Here is an 18,273-nt window from a genome sequence, read left to right on the forward strand (position 1 = left end):
TGAGGAGAATCTGGGCCTTTATGTTGGTAATTATAGTGAGGAGGAGGAAGATTGCCCTGTACCATTGATCTACCCGTAATAGAAAATTAGGATGAAAGTCATCAAGATAAACATTGATTTTGATACTTAAACCAGAAGCTTACCTCATTTATCCAATGAGGTACACCTGGGATGTTGGTGACGTTAGACAGACTTAGGGCTGAAAGGTACTTCAGGATTAAAGAAAAATCAAGTTTATTATATCTAGTTCCATTGTTACCTTGACATACACACTAATGAGTGAATCCAAACAAAGGGCCGTTTACTTATAAAATCTTACAGACCACATGCATATACAATACACCATTAAAACCAAGAATATATATATATTTTTTCTAAAAGCAATTACTTTTACTTTTTTTGTATACCTCTAGCCTAAGGTCTAACAACTCTACATTCCCAAGTTCCTTAGCATTCCTAATTTAAGCAAAAGTGGATAAGCAATTACTGTGGGATTAGATATTTCTTTTTCCTTTCTTAACCCCAAAATAATTCCAGTGAGTAGATAAATTACTCACAGGAAGGAAGCTTGTGATTTTGTATTCCTTTATCCTATATTATTGTATTCCTTCCCTAGAGTAACAACTGACTAATTATTTGGTCTTATTAATAATGGTAGATATATTAACTTATTCAGTCATGCCTTAAAAGATTAGCTTCTATGTACTCTATGAGCACATACTAAGAGGCAGGTAAAGCTATTCAAGAAGTAATTTTAATGGGGGTAGCAAGGGAACAGAAGTCCACTTAAAAATTCACTGCAGATAATCTATATAGCAAATAATAAATACTTTCATTTAACAAACATTTATTAAATTCCTACCATGTGCTCAGCACTGTACGAGGCACTATAGGATACAAAAGTAAAAGACACTATCCCCTGCCCGCAAGGAGCTTACAATCTAGCTGTAAGACTACACATACAAAGTAAATCTATAGTACCAGCTAACTTTTATCATTTGGGAAGTAAAAGATAACAAAATATAAACTATGAGTGATCAAGGTAAGCAATGTGAAATTAATTATGGAAAGCCAACGGAATAGATAATTTGAGCTCCATCTTAAAATAAGTAATGGAAATGGAAAGATTGTAGGCTAGAGCAATCCCAAAGCAAGAAAAACAAGATGAACAAAGTTTTAATAAAAAAAAAGACAAATGACCATATAGAAGATAGTTTAAAAGTCTGAACTACCTGGAAGCAAAGAGTAAAGAAAAATGAGTTTAGCTACATCTGAACTGCAAACTGATGGAGGGCCTGGAGGGGCAGGCTAAGTTTAGATTAAATCTATAGGTTCCCGAGGAAAAAGAAGTCATGAAAATAATATTTAATAGACTGATTGATGGAGGAAAACAATAAACAAGGAAAGCATCTAAGAGACTTTAAATAATTCATGATAATGGGCCAGTTTGATGTGGGGAGAGCTGTGAAAATGTAGACTAAAGTCTAAGAAATATTGTTAAATAATAATTTTAAGTACCAGGCATTAGAGAAAAGAAAAGAGTTCAAAAGAATTATAACATTGAGATATTAGTTGATTTAGAGGGTAATGAATCTGCTCAGGGTATGGAGAAATTGAGGCAATGACTAATTGGGGAAAAAAGAGAAGTGAGAGGGACAGAGATCAATTCAGTTTTCATTTTAATATATCAAATTTCAAGTGCCTATGTTAAGTATATCCCCTTGTGACTGTGTATTAGGCAACTAGAAAAGTAATACTGGAGAGAGATGTCCCTGAAGAAATAGGTGTAGAGAGAAAAGAATGGCAGCTCAAAAATTAAGCCCTGATACCCAGAGTTCAAAAGTTTGGAAAAAAGAGAAGTTTGTGAGAAAGACTCATGTAAAAGACAGGAATACATTAGAAGAAAAATGGAAATATAGTCACAGAAAAAATTTTAAAGACCAGGTGGTCATATTCAAAGAAATATGAAAACTAGAAGGAGATATTTTGGTTTGGTCAGGACATGGTGATCATAAAAAGGACTTTACCTATATAACAAGAACAGAAGCTACAGTTTTAGAATCTAGTTAAAAAATGGAAAGAGAAATAGATAACTCATTTGAGAAGGCAGAAAGGGTGGCAAAGAAATGGGGTTATCACCAATTTGAGGAGGCAACTAAGTGAAACAATAGAAAGAATGTTGGGCATTCAGGAAGACTTGCTGAAATTTCACCTCAGATACTTACTGGTTCTATGATACTGAGCAAGTCACTTAACATGTGTTCAATTAAGTTTCTTCAACTGTAAATAGGGGATAATAATAGCACCTACTTCTCAGAGTTGTTTTGAGGATCAAATATCTATTTGTAAAACATGTAGCAAAGTCATTTAATAAATGCTTGTTTACTTCATTCCAGGAAGGATAGAAAGGAAATAAGATTGTAGTTGGAAGAAGCATCCAGATGAAGAGATGTGTCATCATATTTTACCCAGTGGATAGGTGTATTTCTGGACCTTTTGTCTATTTTTTCTATTATTTTTTTTATCTCTTATGTTGAGACATAAAATTTCCATATTCATTCTTTGCTCAACACATTTCACTTCCCTTTAACTGAAAGAAACATCAGATTGCTTTAAGGTAACTGATTTATTTATGAAGTTACTCTCCTAAATCCCATTCCCTTAATGGAGAAACACAAAATGACAAAGCCTTCTTTTTTTTCACCCCATCTCCACAAAGACCCAAGACTTATCCTAAAAATGAAGCAGGAAAATGTATTTTGTTAGGTGGCAAGGCACTTAACCTTTGTAGATCTCAGATTCCTCACTTGTAAAATGACGGATTTGGAATAGATAATCTATCCCTTCCAGCTCTAAAATATTATGATTTCTTTATATTGTTTAACAAAATAACATGGTTTTGGAAAACCTCTTTTGAGGTTTTGGAAAAACTCTTCATGACTGTTGGTGGTTGAGTAAGAGATTTGACTTTTAAAAAGGGAGGGAGAAAACGGTTTAAACTCTAAAACAAGGAACCAAAAGGGGCAGCAACTACAACACAGGAAGAATAATTCACAGAAAGCAAAATGTATGGTCTCAAGCTAGGGATAATAAACAAGATCACTTAGAGAGCCTAATGAAAAATTTGTATGGCCTGAGGCCAGTGGCTGAACTATGGTTCTAGAATGCCTTACTTAAAAGGAAAAAAAAAGATTAAAAGGAGATTAGAAAAATACAAATATGAAAAAGATATACTTGTCTCATACAAGTATATCTTTTCCATATTGATATTGAACTCCAGAAATCAGAATGGGATAGCTTGAGAGCATCTGGGTGAAGGTCAGCAGAGAGAGAAACAGCAGCAATCCTGTGATGGAAGTATATTACAGACCACCTGGACAGATTGAGAAAATAGATAAGGAGTTCAGGAAAGAGAATACAGGCACATAATATAGTGGGGTTCAGGACTATCTGTTGGAGTTTTCTCATTGCCCAAATAAATTTTTGCTTTGGCATTCATCCTTCTAGAAGTGGCAGTGGGAGTGGGGAAGAGAAAGAGACACAGAGGCTGGGACTGCTCTTTTGGACCTGATTCTGACCAAAACCAAAACACTGAGAAGCATTTTAGAATTCATGATAACAAAGACGTTAGGTGAGAAGTTTAAAATGACCTCTAGATTTTGAAAAGTTCAAAGAGAAAAGATCCCATGGTCCAGATTTGACAGGATACACCTAAAAGGGATGGGAAATTCTAAAGACACACACACACAAAAATAACATCAAGGAGTAATAGAAGCCTAAAGAGGCAAATGTAGACTAGCTCTGATGGAAAACAAGATGAATTAAAAAACGCCATGACACTATAAACATAATGTATGGAGGACTAAAGCTCAGAATGAACTGTAGCTAGTTAGGAAATAAAATACTTTTGAGTTTTGTTGTGGAATCAAGGGGGGAGAGGCCTAGTCTTAGAATGGACTAGATGATGAAAAAGAATGGAAAGGATAAATTTATTTAATTCTGATTTTCCTGCTATTTTCTCTGTTGAAGAGAATAAAGACAGAATGCCTAATAAAGATTTGGCATCCAAGGTAAAAATACAATGAGAGAGCTTCTGGCTGCTCTGACGTCAAGTCATCTATTTCAAATAACTGGAAAAAACTGCCAGATATGATTGAAAAGTCATGTTAGTAATCTTTCAAAGACCATGATAATTATCTTCAAGTATTTGAAGGCCTGCTACATGAAATTCATTAGACATTTTCTGCTTGATCTCAGTGGGATAACTATGGCAATGGTTAGAATCTGTAGATTTATGATTGCAACAAGAAAAAGCTTCCTACCAATTAAAACTATCTAAAAGTGGAGTGCCTGTCTGAAGAGGTATATTACCCTCTGACTAGTAGATATCAAGTAGATAATTGGATAATCACTTGTTGGGGATATTTTAGAAAGCATTCTTGGTTGAGTATAGATCAAAGAAGATGCCCCTAGGTCTTTTCCAAATCTAAAATTCCGTAATTATTAACTGTAACATTTTAGAATGTAAGCTCCATGAAGGCAAGTACTGTTTTCTAAACTTTGTTTTTTTTATCTCCCCCTAGAACCTAGTACAGAGCTCTCTTTACAGAAGGCACATTGTTAATATCTGTTGAATAAATGAAAAGGGGAGGGATAATGGACATCACAGATGTTTTTACTGTCCATCAGAAATCTCACCCTTAAGGAAAATGTGTGTGTTTGTGTATGTGCTCATACATATATCTGCACAAAACATGTCCTAAACAAAAGCTGTATCTTAAAAAACTAAGGCAGAAGAATAAGTATCTGTTGTAGGTTAAGGTGGTTTGGTTCTGGGATTTTTTTAAACAATTAGATAACAGGTATGTTTAAAGGAGTATTAGAAGTGGGCAAAGGGATTATTTATGACTGTAGATAAGCTCAATGTGGGACTAGCATTAGTATGACAACAGACTAAGAGAAAGGGGCAGTGCTGGAGTATTTCACAATGAGGTTCTGGATGACTACTGGATAGGGGCCAGGGTAACAAAGATAAGAATCATGAGCTGAGCAACTGAATATACTATTCAAAGTTTGGTGAGAGGAAATTTAATTAAGGAAGGGTGCCAGGAAGATGTCATAGGGAAGGAAATTTTGGTATTGGGGGTATGTGGAGGGAAGGCAAAAGGATGGAGGGTTGATCCATTATAACATATAATGAGATTCAAAAAAGCAAATATACATGAGAATCTGATTTTGTCAACATAGGTAGGGAATTATATGTTTGGAAACTCTTCCATTACCACATATTACAACCCATTTATGATATAGTAGCTAAGTCCTAGGGAATTGACTGAATCACATATAATTGCTTGTGACTTCCTCAGCGTCACAAAGTTAATGTCAGAGGCAAGATCTGAAGCTAAGTTTTCCTGGTTCCACATCTAACATTCTATATGCTATTCTACACTGCCTCTCAAAAACCTGTAGGAATCCATACTTCCAAGAGGCTGTTCTCCTTTCAAAGTAGTACCATGAGGAGAATATAATCATTCCAACCAAGTAAGTGTTCAAAATATTTCTGAGATTCAACTGAAGTTACAGTCAGATTCTATATCATATTTTTTAAAGTATTCTCACAGGCAGAAAATCTTTGATCTTTTAAAGGATTGATGGTATCTGTTGGTTTTTTTTTTTAAACAACAAAAAGCAGTCTGTGTCCAAGCTACTGGTAATAAAATTATCAAATTGGAAAATATAATTTTAGAAAAAATTTAAGGTACAAATATTAAGTAATAGGCATACATTTCTTTCATGACTTTTAAACTGGCTCTAAAACTAACTACAAATGAGAAGTTTCAAGGAAATCTCAAGGAATGACATTATCACTGGAAAAAGCATATGGCTTCCTGAGTTCTGGTAATGGTAATTTATAATATCAACCTCATTACTTTATATTCACATCTTATATCCTGAAAACTTAAGAGATAGAGTAGTAATTTATGATCATGAAGTCCATAGCATGTCCTTAGTGGCTGGTCTTTCTGACATAGAGTTGAGATGGTGGTCAATATAGTCCAAGAGAGAAAGAATCTTTATAACTGAGCTTATTGGGGGGGAGGGAGAAGAGGGGAAGGGGCAGATAGGTGGCTCAGTGGATTGAAAGCCAGGCTTAGAGATAGGAAGTCCTAGGTTTAAATCTGGCCTCAGACACTTCCTACCTGTGTGACCTTGGCAAGTCAGTTTAACCCCCATTGCCTAGCCCTTACTGTTCTTCTGCCTTAGAATTAATACACAGTATTGATTAGGTAGTGAACAAAGTAAGAGGAGCTATAAAATGCAGTCATCTGAACTTTGACAGAAAAGCTAGGCAAAAGTTTCTGCTCATTTTCTCTATTTTATCATCACTTAACTTTTATTCCTTTGACAATTTCATCAAAAGTAAAGACTGTCTGTGTATCCACAGAAGTTAATAAAATGACATGACAAAAAGAAAGACACTTTCAGTGAGGTTTTTAAAATATAGCATTCTGAATTCAAATAGCAATAAAGAATTCACAATCACAGAGGCATTTACAATAAAATGTGGTTATATTAACATGATAAGGTTAAATATTTTTCAAAGTTTTCCTATGTCTTTATAAAGCTTAAAGTTTTTTATGAGGCCTCATGATATCCTAAGGTAGTACTATACATCTAATTAGGGACATGACAGTAATTTCAAGGAAGAATAACTGAAGGAAAACAATGAGAAATACAAAATGCAGTGGTGAAAGGAGTAGTAGCAGCTCTCAAATCCATAGCCATTTAACTAGAACCACAGTTAAATTCCTTGGGTGGTAAATAAGCAGCTTATTCAAATACATTTTTCAATTTCAGAGGTTAAATAGGCAATTTAAAAATTCTATTCCATTAGGTAATGGGCCAAAATATCAGTAAATTTTGCCCAATTTGCTCTGAAGAGCTAGTATAATATGGCTATACCATGTGGATTCTATGATACTAGATAAGGTTATTATGGTGACTAACTTCACTCATTTTCTACAATGATGGGGACTGTCTCCAGTGTAATTTTCAATTCAAATTCAACAAACATTTATTAAGCACCTACTAGTTGCAAAGCACATTTCTAGGCTCTGAGAGAGGGTATCTAATTCCTCTAATGTTGAATAATGCCTGAATTGGGATTGAAAGCTTTCATATATTATGTGGCTTCAGATTTTTCTCCACTGTGTATTCTTTGATGTCGAATAAGACTTGATCTCTGAATAAAGGCCTTCCCACATGCACTACACTGATAAGGTTTCTCACCTGTGTGGATTCTCAGATGTTGAATAAGGCCTGTATTCCCATTGAAAGCTTTCCCACATTCTTTACATTTATAGGGCCTCTCTCCTGTGTGGATTCTTTGATGTTCAATGAGGCCTGACTTCTGACTGAAAGCTCTCCCACATTCACCACATTTGTAAGGTTTTTCCCCAGTGTGGCTTCTCTGATGGCCAATGAGGTGTGAGCTCCTCCTGAAAGTTTTTCCACACTCATCACATTCATAGGGTTTCTCCCCAGTATGGATTCTCTGATGTCCAATAAGGTGAGAACTATGACTAAAAGCTTTCCCACACTCATTACATTCATAGGGTTTCTCCCCACTGTGGATTCTCTGATGCAAAATTAGGCCTGCACTCTGACTAAAAGCCTTTCCACACTGATTACATTCATAGGGCTTTTCTCCAGTATGGATTCTCTGATGTAGAATAAGTCCTGTGTTCTGACTAAAGGCTTTCCCACACTCCTTACAATGATAGCGTTTTACTTTGTTGTGGATATCCTGATGTGAAAGAAGGGCTGACCTGTAACTGAAGGCTTTCCCACACACATTACATTGATAAGGCTTTTCCCCAGTGTGGATTCTCCAATGTCGTACAAGGCCTGAGCTTTGGGCAAAGCTCTTCCCACATTCCTCACATTTATGACGTCTCTCTCCAGTAGGGTTTCCTCGCCTTCTGTCTACTCTGCCTGTACATTCACCAGCTTGTCCATGGTCAACACTCTCAGGAACATTCCCATTATGTTTGGCAGTTCTCTCTCCATGTGGTTCCATTTCAGCAGATGGTAACTGGTTCTGAGTTAAATCCCTGTTCTCACTCCTAGTCTCACCACCTGAAACAAATCAAAGCAACCAAAGAGGATCCATTACCTGAGATAGGAAAAGAGGAAACTGTTAGCTAATAAGTGTCTGAGGCTGTACTCAAATATTTCTGATTCCAGGCCCAGTGCTCCATGCACTGCACTCCTTAGTCTTATATTAAGTAATTTTCTCAATGCTTTACCTTTCTTATCTATAAAACTAGGGGGTTGGAATAGATGACTCTAATTAACCTTTAAAGTCTTATCAATCTCTTTATTTATAGGCAAGCACCATTATTTGACTCACTGGTACCCTGAGTACTTTTATTTTTCTGGTTATTCATTAACTTAAGTTGAGAATCATAGGATCTAGGGGCTGAAGAGGATGTCTGAGATTACCTAGCATATTCCCGCATTTTATAGGTAAGGAAACTGAGGTCCAAACAGACGAAGTGAATTACCCAAAGTCACAATTCAAGTGATTCAAATCCAGGCATCTTGTCTGTAACTGCCATTTTTCCCTTGTGTTGTTTCAGGAAAATAGCACCCAGGATTTCTTTAGTAATTACTTTAAAAGAGTTTAGACTATACACTAAAGGAAACATAGAATAATAACTTAAAAGAAGAAACTTACAAAGTCATAGAGCTCCTAAGAACAAATGAATCCTGGCTCTATGTGCCAGCTATAAGAAATAGGATCTTCTTTTTTTCCTTCTTTTAGTTTCCTTTTCCTTATGGAATCATTTCATCAGGATTTGTTCTTAATGAAAAGCTAATTCTAGTTCTCTTTGTTTGTGTGATTTGATCTTGTAGGGCTGGTTTGTAGGTCAGCCTTTTCAATCTGCTTCTTTCAACAGGAAAGTTTGGAAGTAGAAGCCTAGGGCTTAAGACAGACAACCCTTGTCTGAAGAAACCCCACAGCTCATTTTCATGGGCACAGACTTCTTTCACATTAAAGTTACAAGGTTACATTGTAGTAACCGATTCTGTCCTCTGTGGTTATGTTTGTCTTCTGCACTCCATTGGCACCAGTTCTGCTTTCAGAAGTCAGTCATGAAGGAAAGCCTCTTTGTCCCTTCTGGTCTTCCAATTTTTTAGCTTCCCCCTTAAACTGATGACCTCTGCTATCTTTTTGGTGGCCAGGTCCCAGCTACTCATTCAATGGCAAGGGTCAGATGGTAGATTCCTCCAAGAATCAGTGAACACCTGATACCAACAGATACTTGAAACCCCAACCTGGTAAACTGCTCTGGGCATGCTGAATATACCTTTTGCTACTGCCTATCCACTGTGCTTTTCAAGAAAATGATTTATTAGATCCCATTTTATAGTTTAAAAAACATTTTTAAACATGCATATTAATAGAACATTTTTCATTCTTCTAAACTCTTCCTATCTATTCCTTTCATCTTGAGATAATAAAGATAGTATCTAGAAAAAGCCTACAGTTCAATTGCTTTTCTGTCATATCTGATTCTTCATGACCCTATTTGGGGTTTTCTTGGCAAAGATATTAGAACAGTTTGCCATTTCCTTCTCCAGCTCATTTTATCAATAAAAAAAAAAAACCTAAGACAAACTGGATAAGTGCCTTGCTCAAGATCACATAGCTAGTAAGTGTATGAGGCTAGATTTCAACTCATGAAGATGAATCTTCCTGACTCCAAGTCCAGTACTCTAACCACTGTACCACCTAGCTGCCACTAGAGGAAGTCTTAAAAATGGATATGTACACAGAATTTCTTCTCATCACTTTCTCTGAGTAACACTGGCTAGGAGCTTTGTTCTCCTTGTCGGTTAATTGCATTCACTATAATTCTACTTGAACTCTGTAAAGTCCTGGACTTCTAATAAACATGTTATCTAAAGTTTCCTACTCTTATTGTGACCTTGGTCAAGTCAATTAACCTGTTTCAGCTTCTTTATCTGTAAAATGGGAATAATCTATCTACCTAATAGGCTTGTTGTGAGAACCAAATGAGGTAATACTCATAAAGTACGTGATATAGGGTCTTGCAGATAGTGGGCACTTCATAAATACTTATTTTCTTCCTTCCTTCAACGTCATACAGGTAGTTAAGTAGCAGATCCAGGTCATCTTTTCTACTCTATCATCTTTTAAGAACATTTTTTTTAATTCCATATGCTTATGGGTTACTTTGGCTTCCCTATTTCCCATCCTTCCTTAACAATGATCCCAAAGAAAACTAGTTTTGTAGTCAGAAACTGAATTCAAATTCTAGCTTATATCTGTATCTGTGTGGCATTTAGGAAGTCGTTAAATGACTCTTGGCCTCAGTTTCTCCATCTATAAAATTACAGAATTAGATTACTTCAGGTCCATTCCAGGTCTGACTACATGATCTTAAAACTGGTAAAGGGCTCAAGTGAAGAAAAGGATAAGGTGGGCAAGAATATCAAGAAGAAAATAAAGAAAGGAAAGGACAATTGCTAAGTTAAATTCTAAAGTTATTTATAGTAAGGAAATCTAGCAAATAAAAATGGTAAATTGCCGAGAAAGTTTTAAAAAAGGGGAAAAAAGGACAAATAACAGTAAATGAAATTTAAAATCTGTTTATCATATGTCAGGGAACTGGGAAGATGAGAGGAAACAGAAATATGTTTTCAAATCTACAGATTCTAATCAAAAGTAACAAAATGCCATTTGAAACAAGAGAACAAGAACATGTTGGAGGCAAATCTCAAGATTTGGGATTCAGGAAAATCTGAATTCAAATCCTGCCTCAAACACTCTACAAGCAGTGTGACTCACAGCAAGTTATGTAATCTTTGTTAACTTGTTTCCTCATCTGTAAAATGGAAATAATATCACCTACTTCTTCGGGCTGTTGTGAAGAATGAGATAATAATATTTCAGGGCCTTAAAAGGATATTAATATTTTAGTTAACTGAACCTATATTTGAGTCCTCCATATATTTCAGGACTCCTAGCTCATGAATAAATCAATAAATTGCTATCATAATTATCATAATCAATAAATATGCTAAATCATAAATATATGCTAATCCTCTATTGGTCCTTACCCAGGGAGTACACGTGGCCATAATTCTCTGGCCTGCCATCATTACAAAGGTCTTTCTGTGCTGGATCAAGAAGTCCCCACTCCTCCTGGATAAGAGATACTGCCATGTCCTCAATCTTCACCAAAGTCTGGAACAATACAAAACTTCCACTCAGGCCTGTTGTCCCAAAAGGTATAATCCCATTATTCTAATCCAAAGTAAGGAAATGAACCAGCAGAATCAGAGTAAGGGAAAAGTTACGAAGGCAATAGAGCATTAGGTCAAAATGGGGAGAAAAATAGAAAAGACGACCACTAGAAAACCAAAATGGAACTTTTCAGAAAAAGGTATTTAGAGTGAATACCTTGGGTGGAATCTACTAAAAGCTTCAGGACAATTGCAAAGAATGAGGTAGCAGTTATGGGGTCTTACTGAGGGGTGAAACAAACCACAGCTCACCTGGAACCCAGCTGTGAGAAGTGCAGCTGCCATCTCCTGGTCTCGTGGGCTTCCTTTCTGGGACAAAGCAGGACCTTGTGGAAAAGGCAGAACAAAAAGAAAAGAAGGAAGCAGTACATGTCATAAATGTCATGTCCTCACCAAGAGCTTGTGGGATCCTGAATTAACTTCCATTAATTTCAAACCTGCTTCTTATATTTCTAAAATGTACACTAGATATTTTAAATTTAGTCTTATATCTCAAGCTTCTTTTATGCTATACTTGAATGCTCCACAGAACTTACTTTATCCTCTAAACAAGAATCGCTTTTCAATTTCTCCATTACTATTACTAACAAGAATGACAAACAGGCCCTACTGTGTTGGTTTCTGCTTAGTATCTCTTGGATGCTGATCTTTGATTATCTGTCTAATTCACTAGAACTGATTTAACTAACACTTTCTGGCCTCCAGTGCCTACTTTTTATCATAGAACTTAATACCAAAATCAACCCAGTTTAAAATTTCAGGTTTCAAAGCTTTTGCCTAAGGAAGTTCAGATTTGGTAGTTTGAGTAGGAGTATAACCAAGTAAAATTACATGGTTCTATGGTAAAAAGATCTATCTGGCCTCAGACACTTCCCAGGTGTGTCCGCAAGTCACTTGACCCCCATTGCCTAGCCCTTACCACTCTTCTGCCTTGGAGCCAATACACAGTATTGACTCCAAGAAGGAAGGTAAGGGTTTAAAAAAAAAAGATCTAATAGAGGTAATGAATAAATGTAAAAATGCTCTGTTGTAAACTTAAGAGAAATATAAACAGATGAGGTGAGATCTTTGTGGTTTTCTTATTATGTCTTAGAACTCAATAGGTTATCAACCTTGCCTACTAGATATAAATACTCAAAAAATAGACCCAACAGCAGGCTAGATAGAAATATGATATAATTATCCTCTTTGGTACAGTCTATGCAGAAGTAAAAAAGAAAGGTACCTGGATCTTTAGAGTGATTGAGGCAGCCTATTATCTTCTCAACTATTCCAGTTTATTATTGTGTCTATCACAGTTAGAACTCTTCCATTCTACCTCTTTTCCCCACAAATTATTCAACTAAAAGTCATACTGTTTCTTCTGTTCTTAGTAAGCTAAATGGTTTAAGATCATCTAGGAAAGGAAATGATAATCATAAAGATATATGGTTTTATCAATTGCAAAACAATATAAACTAATCTTGTTTCCTTTTTTCTTAAAGGAATTCTAAAATTAGTATGAGAAGAATTTTGTAGATATAATTTAGAAAGATTTGTTATTCTTTCATTTATTTTTCCCCCAATTACATGTAAAAACAGTTTCCAGCATTTAAAAAATAATTTTGAGTCTCAAATTAAGTTTCCCCTACTCCTTACCATCTAGATTTTACATGTGCAATCATGTATGTAAAACATTTTTCCATAGTATCACTCTTGTGGAAGGAAACTTGAACAAAAAAATTTAAGAAAGTGAAAAAAGTTTGCTTTGGTCTGGATTCTGAATCTATCAGTTTTTTCCTCTGGAAGCAGATGGCATTTTTTATCATGAGTCTTCTGGGATTGTGTTGTATTGCTGAGAACATCTAAATTAGTCATAGTTTTTCATTGCACAGTACTCCTGTCATTGTGTACAATGCTCTCCTGATTCTGCTCACTGCTTCAGTCCATGTTAAGTCTTTCCAGGTTTTCCTGAGCTCCTCCTTGTGTCAAGGAAGTTAGTACCTCCTGAGTAGCTTGACCATCAACATTCCTGATATAACACAGTTGCGCCAGACTTTGCATCTGTGTACATGCTGTACGTCAATAAGAGTGAGGGGGGAGGTCCTGAAGGGGTTCTTGCTTTTGGAAGGAATGTGGGGAGAGAGGAGGCAAGTAAGGGGAAAGAGGAAAAGACTTACAGGCTAGGTACCTTGTGGTCAGGTTACTTAGAGGAATGAGATTTAAAACTATGATTGTCTACCCTCCCTTTCTAATAAACTTTATAAAATATATACCTGGGTAGAAATATTAATTCAATTCTTACATCCTGCTTGTCATTTCTTATAGCACAATAGTAGTGCATTACACTCACATACTATAACTTACTCAGCCATTCCCCAATTGATGCATATCTCCTTGCTTTCCAATTCTTTGCTCCCACAAAAAGCACTACTTGAAATATTTTTATATGTATAGGTCCTTCTCCTTTTTGTTTATCTCTTTGGGATACAAATCTAGCAATGGTATTGCTGGGGTACATATCGTTTTATATCCTTTTGGGCACAGATCCAAATTGCTCTCCAGAAAGGTTGAATCAGTTCATAACTTCCCCAATAGTGCATCATTTTTCCCCTCCTCTCCTCCAAGTTTTGTCATTTTCCTTTTCTGTCATAATAGTCAGTCTAATAGGTGTAAGGTGGTACCTTGGAGTTGTTTGTATTTCTCTAATATTTAATAGTGATTTGGAGCGTACTTTTGCATGACTATAGATAGCTTTAATTACTTTGTCTGAGAACTGCCTGTTCATATCCTTTGATCAATTATCAATTGGGGAATGACTTGTATTATTTTCAGTTTCTACTACTGGCTTAGTCTGAGCTAACATTCCTGTTCTTTCCAGCAGCAATTTTAATATATTCTCAACTCCATAATTAATTTCTCTTTTATTTCCTATTTTGAGTCTCTTTACTACTAGTTAGAAACATTTCTTTCATAATCTTTTGAAAATTAAATTACTTTCCAATATTTATTTTCATTTTGTTTATTTTTTATATAGCTTTTTTTCAGCATCAAGTCATTTCTGCATAAACCTCCTTGTCCCAAACAAGATACATTGAGTACTCTGTTATAAAAAGAAAAAAAAGTTAAACAAAATCAACTGACAGCAACCAATCTGATAGTATAAACAAGTTTCTGCTTCTATTCTGAAAGGACAGACATGCATTTCACTGTCCTCAATGTGAATTTTAAAGAGTTTAGTTTTTTGAGGTGAAACCATACAGTAGAATGCTGACTGGCTAGTCAATTAACTTTTCAATGATATGTTAGATTGAATTCAAAAGCTGTCACACATCCAAAGGATTTTGCAATTATACTGACCCCAGTTTTGTAACATCATTAGTAGCATTTAATTCTCTTTATCTCCACCCCATAACATCTAATTTCAAAGATTTTTCCTTTAAGATGACCACAAGAATTGACTTTTTCATTTTCATTTCCACAACTATAGTCTATATATGATCACTGCCTCAAGAAGATGTCTTACTTCTAATCTCTCCATATTTCAATCCATATTTACCTAGTAGCTAGAACAATCTTATTTGGATATTATTTTCAGGTTATCAACACTCATAGTCAGGAATCTGTAATTACTTTCAAAGTCTAAATTCTCTAACTTTCCACTAAATAAAATTATTTCATTTAACTCATAATACTTCACTTCACTTATACAACAGTTGTTTGAGAATTTTCTACTTTTATCATATCTTATCCCATATAGCTGTTCTCTGCTAAGCAGTATTTCAAAGATTGTAGACCAATGTAAAATTTGGGTATATTAAAAGCTGATCAATGCACCATGTACAGTGTCTTATATGAATTATTTCTCATTTTGAGAGTTGGGTTATGAAGTAGATCCAATATTATTCAACCTTTCCTATGAATCCACACTTGCATCCTAACTCATAAGGAAAATATAAGAAATTTTGTGAAAACCTAGTAAAAAAAAACTTTATTATTCCTCCATACCAACCTACTAACACAGGTTACTAGGCTATACCTATTCTGATCTTTTTGGCTAAACTCCAAAAGAATATCTAAAATAGGTGCCTCAACTTTCTCTCTTCTCACTCTCTTTTTAATCCGTATTATTCAGCTTCTGACTTTTATCTTTCTATTGAAATTGCTCTTTTCAATGTTACTAAAGATCTCTTGGTAGACAAATCTTAAAAATTTTTCTCAATCCTCAGTCTCCTTGAACTCTTAGTAGCCTTTGATACGGTTGATCACTCCTCTTGACACTTTCTTTGCTGGATCCACCTCCAGATTACATCCCCTAAACATGTGATCCTCAGAGTTCTGTCCTGAGTCATCTTTTCTCTCTCCATACTATTTCACTTGGTGATCTCAGCTCGCATGGATTTAATTACCATCTCTATGAGAATTCCCAAATCTATCTATCCTGACTCAGTTTCTCTGTTGACCTCCAAGCTTGCATGCAGCTCCAACTGACACTTCCAACTGGCTGTTAAAATGTAATCTTTACCCCAAAACTTCCTAATTACAGTAGAAAGCAATGCCATTCTCTTAGTCCTTCAGGCTCATAACATAAGCTGAATTCCTTACTTTCCCTCGCTGCCCCCACCCCCACTCCAATATTCCAGGATCCTAAAACTGGCCTATGCTCAGAACCTTGCACAGTAGGTGGGGGGGAGGGGGTTGGCCAGCTGGCATTCCTCTCTGTTCAGTTTTACTTGTGCTTCCCCCATCCCCAAATCTAAGCTGGTGCCAAAGCCTGTCACTTTTACAACTCTTGATTCCACCTTTTCTCTTGATACTTCCAACTATTCTAGTGCATACTCTCATCATCTCACTCCTAGATTATTTCAATAGCTTGCTGGTGAGTCTGCCTGTCTGAAGTCTCTCCCCACTCCAATCCATCATCCATTCAGCCACTATAGTGAGTTTCCCATGCTTTAGCACAGGTCTGACCATGGCAACCCCCTTCTCAGGACACTCTAGTAGCTTCCTATTGCCTCTAAGAGCAAATACAAAAATGCTCTGTTTGACAAAGTCCTTCAAAATCCGGCCCCCTTTTTCCTTTAAAATCTTCTTATGCCTTACTCCTTGCCATATTACATCAATGCCGGAACACAGGTCCTAGTTGTTCTGCAAACAAGACACTCCATCTTTTGGTTCCAGGCATTTTTTTCTGGCTATCCTCCAGGCCTGGCAAACTTTCCCCACTCTGCTAACTAAAGATTTCCCTGGGTTCCTTTAAGTCCCAACCAAAATTCTTCTAATCTTCTAAAGGAAACCTTCCCCAAACCCTCTTATTCTAATGTCTTCCTTCTGTTCATTTTTTCTATTTATCCTGTATATAGTTTGTTTTGTATATATTTGTTCACATATTGTTTCCCCCTTTATTTTTAGTTTCTTGAGGAAACGGAATGCCTTTTGCCTCTTTTTGTATCCCCAATGTTTAGTAAGTTCCCAGTACATTGTAGGTTCTTAATAGACTTAATAGATGTTTACTGACCAATTGATTGACTGGATTTACTCTGCCCTGTACTTATCTCTACTGCTTGGCAAATCAACAATGCCTCAATTCTCTTCAGCCACAAAGTACCCACAGAGGTGAGGAACACATCTAGAACACAAGAGCAAATGGTAATCTGAAAGACTCTCACATGGAAGAAGAATCACATAGAAGCCACACAAATGATAAACAACAACAGAGATGATTTGGGAGAGAGGTTTCAATAACACTTGGTGAGGAGTGATGTGTGAACAACATAAGGGAGGAAGAAAGTAACAAAATAAATTTTTTGAATTTTCAGGAATTGGGATTCAGCATAAGCTATAATATTTGTTTTCCCCACAGCTTACGAAGTTATGTAAACTATACAAAATAGAAAGGAACATCCTGGTTCCTTTTTGGGGACACTGGAGTCATCAGAGGGGAGAGTTAGAATGCTTACAATAGCAATCTTCTTTTGGGTACTTCTCCCATTCTACTGAAAAAAAAAATGGCCTTAGTCTTTACTGACTCTTCCAAATCTTTATGTCATCATCATTCATCAAGTACTCCTCTTTTGAGGTTCATTCAATTCATCTATATCAGACTTTTCAGATCCCATCCTGGGGCTATCTTCTGGCCTCTCCCTTCTCAAGAGGTTCAGGATCTAATTCACAGATTTCCTTCTCCACTCCAAACCTTGCTTTCATCCCAAGTACTTCAAAATTCTCTTATGGTGGGAGAGTAGGAGTTATGATAGTGATGTAAAAAAGAAAGGCAATCAATGAAGTATTTGTAAAATACAGAGAAAAGAGCTGAAGAAGTTAAAAAACAGGCACAGAATAATTTTGGGAAACCTGTCCCTTAAAAAAATCCATGCTGTATACAATAAAGATTTATATCTTTTTTCTACAAATATGGATACAATCATGTATGCGGATTTTTTGTCAAAATCTAAATAAATAAATAAATCTAAATATGATGTTCTCTATCAAATACCTCAACTTCTTCAACTCCAATGATTATCTTCATTCCATAACCTGAGCCACCCAAGGGAATGAATATTCCTTAGATTTCACTATCACCTCTTAATTGCCCTTCATTCATTATCCTGAACTATAAAATTTCCCTCTCTGATCATAATCTTTCACTCTGTCTCATTACTCCTAAATTTTTTTTCCTTTCTCATTGTAAATTCCAGTTCCTACATATTTGTTTCTCCAGTTCATCAATCATCAGTATTCTGGGCCTCATTTGCCTCCCTCAGTCTTTTTTATGGACTTGAACTCAACACGTCAAAGGATAATGAAGCTATTATCCTTTCCTTCAAACCTCTCCCTCTTCCTAACAACACTTTCTATAGAAGACACCACCATTCTTCCAATCTCACAGGATTGTAACCCTGATTCTATCTTTTACTCTACATTAGTTGCTAAATTTTGCTGTTTCTGTTTCCATAT

General features: G+C 35.9%; 1 protein-coding gene across 1 annotated transcript in view; it reads right to left on the minus strand.

Moving 5' to 3' along the window:
* Positions 1 to 210: 210 nt before the first annotated feature.
* Positions 211 to 18,273, minus strand: part of LOC100021433 (zinc finger protein with KRAB and SCAN domains 8) — a 36,591-nt gene continuing 18,528 nt past the window's right edge. The window contains exons 4-6 of the mRNA XM_001373560.5: positions 11,590 to 11,663; positions 11,152 to 11,278; positions 211 to 8,139 (exon numbers count right to left, since the gene is read on the minus strand). Coding sequence (XP_001373597.1) covers positions 7,184 to 8,139; positions 11,152 to 11,278; positions 11,590 to 11,663 — 1,157 coding nt within the window. The 3' untranslated portion in view covers positions 211 to 7,183. The remainder of the gene's footprint in view (positions 8,140 to 11,151; positions 11,279 to 11,589; positions 11,664 to 18,273) is intronic.

Source organism: Monodelphis domestica, chromosome 2 (genome assembly GCF_027887165.1).
Source record: "Monodelphis domestica isolate mMonDom1 chromosome 2, mMonDom1.pri, whole genome shotgun sequence".
In the NCBI taxonomy this organism is placed as follows: Eukaryota; Metazoa; Chordata; class Mammalia; order Didelphimorphia; family Didelphidae; genus Monodelphis; species Monodelphis domestica.